Genomic DNA, 6,392 nt, shown 5'->3' with positions numbered 1-6,392 from the left:
TGGGATCTTAATACTTGGGAATTCTTCACTTGCCTAACCCTTGGACACGACCTACTTCCACACTGAACAAATGTGACACCACCTACGGCTGCTGCACCTCTCCTGCCTACGGTATATAAGCTCCTTCTCCACACATGCCGTATTCTATTCAAGATTGATAGACTGACCACATCGACTCAAGGTTGAGGGACTGATTACCTCATTCTCCTCCTGTTCTTCAAGATTCTCCTTTGTACGGACTGATGAAGCCACTGTGTGGCGAAACGTTTCCTCAATAAAGATACCCAAGAGTTGCACATGTGTCTAATTTATCATCGTGTCGGTTCTCTGAACCATTCATCTACATGTTAATTTAGCCTTTAACACTTCATTTGTACATTAATGTGTTGATTTGTCTAGCATATCATATGGACAATTATTAGCTGGTGCATCCCAAACCAAATTTATCAACCCACTCTCCCCAGGGTCTCATAAGAACATAAGTAAGAAGGAACACTGCAGCAGGCCTACTGACCCATGCAGAGCAGGTCCATGCCTCCCCCCAGATTCAAAGTTTATTCTCTATAAAGATTACAATGTTGAATTTACAGAATTTGGTTGTTGTGTGGTTTACATGTAGTTAAATAATGATTACAGAGTGTACCACTAGAACACCTAGCATGGCTAGGCATTTCGGGCAGACTTAGTTTAATTCTTTATTTTAAAATATTACAAATTATGAGGTAAGTTGGTATTATGGCTAAGTGACTAAATACTAGTTTGTGAGTTTAGCAATGTGAATGCTTTTGTTTTGGCACAGTACATAGTTTCAGTATTGGAGTATCATAGGATTCATTATTTTAAGATTGAGATTAATATTTCTGTTTATGGTCAAATGGGTGAGTGAGTGTAAGTGTGAACCACCAGGTGGTATTCGTGTAGTTAGTTGATGGGGTGTATCAGGGAGATAAGATGTTTTCTAATGGTAGTTTTGAAGGTGATGAATGTGTCTGCAGTTCTAGAGTTCTCAGGTAGGGTGTTCCAGATTTTAGGGCCTTTGACATACATTGAATTTTTGTAAAGGTTTAGTCGGACACGGGGAATGTCGTAGAGATGTTTGTGTCTGGTGTTATGCCTGTGGGTTCTGTCACAACTATCAAGAAAGCGTTTTAGGTCAATGTTGATGTTGGAGTTTAAGGTCCTGTAGATGTAGACTGCACAGTAAGTGTGGATGTACTGAACAGGGAGTAAGTTTAGATCTATGAAGAGTGGGGGGGGGGTGTTGCCAGGGATGGGATTTAGTGATTATTCTTACTGCAGCTTTTTGTTGGGTTTTTATTGGCTTTAGGTGTGTTGCTGCAGTTGATCCCCAAGCACAGATAGCATACACGATGTGAGAAGGGCATTTTGCGGCACGTAGTATCGTATCTTGGAGAGGATCCCAACTGTTTTGGATACTTTTTTGATTACCCCAATGACCCACCCAGTCTGGTCACCCCCACTCAAGGAAGGAGCACTGCACCAGACCTAGCAGCACAAGCTAGTCAGGTCCAACTCACACCCACCCACACCCACTCATGTATTTATCTAACCTATTTTTAAAACTACACAACGTTTTAGCCTCAATAACTGTACTCGGGAGTTTGCTCCACTCATCCACAACTCTATTACCAAACCAGTACTTTCCTATATCCTTCCTGAATCTGAATTTTTCCAACTTGAAACCATTGCTGCGAGTCCTGTCTTGGCTGGAAATTTTCAGCACACTATTTACATCCCCTTTATTTATTCTTGTTTTCCATTTATGCACCTCGATCATATCCCCCCTAATTCTACGTCTTTCGAGAGGCGAAGATTTCTGATACATGAGATCATCTTTGTCAGCCTCCTCTGTACGTTTTCCAGAGCATTTATATCCATTCTATAATACGGTGACCAGAACTGAGCAGTTTAGTCTAAATGAGGTCTAACCAAGGATATATAGAGTTGAAGAACAACCTGAGGACTTCTATTATTTATAATTCTAGATATGAAGCCAAGAATTCTGTTAGCTTTATTGCGAACACTAATGCACTGTTGTCTTGGTTTTAGATTACTGCTAACTACAACTCCTAAATCCTTTTTGCAATCAGTAGTATTAAGATCTACATTATTTAGTTTATATGTGGCATGGTTATTTACCTGTCCAACATTTAGAACTTTGCATTTGTCAACATTAAACTGCATCTGCCACTTCTCCGACCATTGCTTCAGTCTATTCAAATCATCCTGGAGTGCTCTAGTGTCCTCATTAGAATGATTTTTTTTTATTTTATTTAAAAACAATATAAATTACAAGGAGGTATAAAAAGTAAATAATACCACAATACAGAATATGAACAAGATTACGAATATTCACATCTCAAGTGCAGAAAAAATTTGAAAACCTCATGCAAAAAAAAAAAAAAAAAATGCGTAACCACGCAAAATACATACATACCATTCACTGACACATTATACAAATTGATAAAATAGCTGGCATATACACAAAACCCTATCTGTAAATACACCCACATCATTCACACAATGATCACAGCAATGATCAAACATTAATTTATGTAACTGTCCTAAACTCTTTAGTAACATAATAGGTATTTCACAACAATGATGATATAGGAAAAAGTCACAAAGACATACAAAATAACTGCAATGCCAAAAGTATAAACTTAGTCTCAAAAACATAACACATGTAAGCTTCTACACATAGAAACATGCAATTCCAATCGATAACAACAATAATACAGCTGCAATTATGACATTCAAGCTGTATACAGCTTTACCAAATACTTTATACGGACATAATATAGTGCTATTGACAACAGAACAATACAACATAAAATTTAAACATGACATAAGTAACACATAACTCGACTTACAAAATCGTAATGTACGAATGGTATATAATAGCGACAAGTTGAGATTAAGACTTGTCGGTATTATATACCATTCGTACACAACTTGTCAGACACTGCAACATGTGTCTTAATCTCAAAATCGTAATGACACGATTGCAAACAAACCATTCCACGGGCGGGATTTGAACCGCGATCAGAGAGTCACAAAACTCCAGACCGTCGCGTTAGCCACTAGACCAGCTAGCCACAATAACATTCGTCTAACTAGGTATATTTCTACACCATAGGAAGGTTAGCACAGGCACCACTGTGACCACAACTGCAAGTTTTTACAGACGAATCTCCAGCTAGCGTGGCCGTGACGAACTCTAGCTCAAGTCCCTTCACTGCCGTCAACATGACTCACGAAATCATAATGACACGATTGCAAACAAACCATACCACGGGCGGAGACTCTCTGATCGTGGGTTCTATCCCCGTTCGTGGTATGGTTTGCAATCGTGTCATTACGATTTCGTGAGTCATGTTAACGGCTTTGAGGGGACTTGAGCTAGAGTTCGTTACTGCCACGCTAGCTGGAGATTTTGGTGCAACAGTTAGGTTTACCTGGAATTTACCTGGAGAGGGTTTCGGGGGTCAATGCCCCCGCAGCTCGGTCTGAGACCAAGCCTCGTGGTGGATCAGGGTCTGATTAACTAGGCTGTTACTGCTGGCCGCAGGTACTGACTTTATGTGCCTGTCCAGTGCCTTCTTGAAGACAGCCAGGGGTCTATTGGTAATCCCCGTTATGTATGCTGGGAAGCAGTTGAACAGTCTTGGGCCCCTGACACTTATTGTGTTATCTCTCAATATACTCTTGCCCCCCCCCTCCCTGCTTCTCATTGAGGGAATGTTGCATTTCCTGCCGAGTCTTTTGCTTTCATAGGGAGTGATTTTCGTGTGCAGGTTTGGTACTAATCCCTCTAGGATTTTCCATGTATCTTTTTCACCTGAGTTCCAGGGAATACAAATCAAGGGACTTCAACCATTCCCAGTAATTTAGGTGCTTTATCGTACTTATGTGTGCAGTGAAAGTTCTTCGTACACTCTCCAGGTCTGCAATTTCGCCTGCCTTGAAGGGGGCAGTTAGTGTGCAGCAGCATTTCAGCCTAGATAGAACAAGCGATTTGAAGAGAATAGGCTTGGCGTCCCTAGTTTTGAAGGTTCTCATTATCCATCCTATTTTTTTTTCTAGCAGATGAGGTAGATACATTGTTGTGGTCTTCAAAGGTGAGATTCTCTGATATTATCACTCCCAGGTCCTTCACATTATTTTTTCGCTCTATTATATGGTTAGAATTTGCTATATACCCTGATGGAAGAATTTCTTGTGCATATCTGGAGTTTATCTGGAGAGAGTTCCGGGGGTCAACGCCCCCGCGGCCCGGTCTGTGACCAGGCCTCCTTAGGTCAGTGTCCCAGGATGCGACCCACACCAGTCGACTAACACCCAGGTACCCATTTTACTGATGGGGAACATAGACAACAGGTGGAAAGAAACACGTCCAATGTTTCTACTCTGGCTGGGAATCGAACCCAGGCCCTCACCGTGTGAAGCGAGAGCGTTAACCACCAGGCTACAATAATGGCTACAATAATAACATTACCTATTCAATTTGTAAAGGATTGAGAAGTCACTCGTTACTGAAGTTGTTTAAATAATAATGTTACAAGGACCCCAATGGAAATAAGCCACTCTGGCTTTTTTTGGGATAATCCATGTAAATATTTTGACTGTTTTTATATATTATTTTTTGCTACAAAGAATATTCCTATACTTGACCTTAATAACTGTCGTCCCGTGTCTCATCAGAGGACCCAGAGGAGCGAGTTGACTTGGTCTCGGTGCACGTGGACGTGGTGGAGGAGTTACTTCAGTACCTCCTGGAGGAACTGCAGAGATACGTTCCAGCAGACATATTTCCTGAAGTGCCTGAAGCCAGCCCTGACAACTTCGATGGTGTCTGGTCCCCTGGTTGGTGCTAGTTACCCTGAGACAGTTCTAGTGTCCCCTGATATGTTGCTAGTGTTTCCTAGGGTGGTGTGTTTCCCTGAAGTAATGCTAGTGGCCTCTTGAGTGATGGTAGCAGACTCCTGAGTGATGCTAGCAGCCTCCTGAGTGATGCTAGCAGCCTCCTGAGTGATGCTAGCAGCCTCCTGAGTGATGCTAGCAGCCTCCTGAGTGGTGCTAGCAGCCTCCTGAGTGATGCTAGCAGCCTCCTGAGTGGTGCTAGCACTCTTGGGTGTGGGTTAGTGTACTAGTGTCTCCTAGTGAGGAGCTAGCTACTGATACTTCAGACAGCACTACTGACTTCTGGCTTGGTCTCAACAGTTGCGTATCTTTATTGTTGAAACACTTCGAATACACAGTAGGTTTCTTCAGTCAAGTGATATGAAAATGATATAATCAGTCCATCAGCGTTGGAGAAATAGCATTAAGGTGGTCAGTCCTTCATCCTGGGGAAGAGTTCAGCTCCATGGAGATGATGGACTGACCACCTCAAATACTATATCTCCAAGGTTAATAGACTGATTACATCTTCATTTCACTACTACACCTACTGCCTCTGTATTCGACTGAAGAAGCCTCCTGTATAGGCGAAACGTTTCAACAACAGATGCCCAACTGTTGCACAAGTGTCTTCCTGGGAAGTATAAGGTAAAACAGTGAAATTTTTTGTGAATTAAGATAATATTCATCAAAGTTAGTTTCGTGTATATATAATTTCTTTAAATTCGTTATTTTGGAAATTTATTCCAAATAATTAACACTGAAATAATTATGCCAATGTACTCCATAGTTTTACAATACAAATAAACAACAAAAAATTGCTTTTAGCACTAAAATTTTTTCTCTGTTTCTAAAAGTTTCATTGTAATTCGTTTGACATTAATAAAATGTCTAAATCAATAATAATGCCATTAAATATTTTTTAAAAATCTTAAATGCAGTCATATACTCTGCAATATTTTTTTTAATTCCTCTAATTTAGTTTATTATGATTGATATGTTAGTCAGTATATCAACTGGACATTCTGAAGATTATTAATATCCTCCCATAAATATTATGACCAAGATTATGTGTAATATTGTGACCAAGACTTTACACAAATAACCCGCACATAAAAGAGAGAAGCTTACGACGACGTTTCGGTCCGACTTGGACCATTGACAAAGTCACACTAACAGAGGTGGAGCAGGACGGCTATATATAGGCAGGAAGAGGTGGAGGTGGTGGTGGTAGTAGTAGTAGTAGTAGTAGTAGTAGTAGTAGTAGTAGTAGTAGTAGTAGTAGTAGTAGTAGTAGTAGTAGTAGTACAAGAATTGTATATAATACCGACAGGATGAAATGACACATGCACAACACCCGGGCATCCCCACCGTAGACGTTTCGCCATCCAGCCAGCCACTGGATGGCGAAACGTCCACAACAAAGACAACCAGACGCTGCACATGTGTCTTAATTTCATCAGTAGTTG

The 6,392-nt window shown here is 40.7% G+C and overlaps 1 protein-coding gene across 1 annotated transcript in view; it reads left to right on the top strand.

The window, feature by feature from the left end:
* LOC128687305 (arylsulfatase B) overlaps nt 1–5,955 on the top strand; it is a 77,705-nt gene extending 71,750 nt beyond the window's left edge. Inside the window, exon 13 of the mRNA XM_070098304.1 lies at nt 4,726–5,955. Within this exon, the coding sequence (XP_069954405.1) occupies nt 4,726–4,898 (173 nt within the window). The 3' untranslated portion in view covers nt 4,899–5,955. The remainder of the gene's footprint in view (nt 1–4,725) is intronic.
* Nucleotides 5,956–6,392: the final 437 nt, after the last annotated feature.

The sequence above is a fragment of the Cherax quadricarinatus genome, chromosome 62 (genome assembly GCF_038502225.1).
Source record: "Cherax quadricarinatus isolate ZL_2023a chromosome 62, ASM3850222v1, whole genome shotgun sequence".
NCBI classification, from domain to species: Eukaryota; Metazoa; Arthropoda; class Malacostraca; order Decapoda; family Parastacidae; genus Cherax; species Cherax quadricarinatus.
The sequence above is the reverse complement of the archived record's forward strand: the minus strand, read 5'-3'. Positions and strand labels throughout refer to the sequence as shown.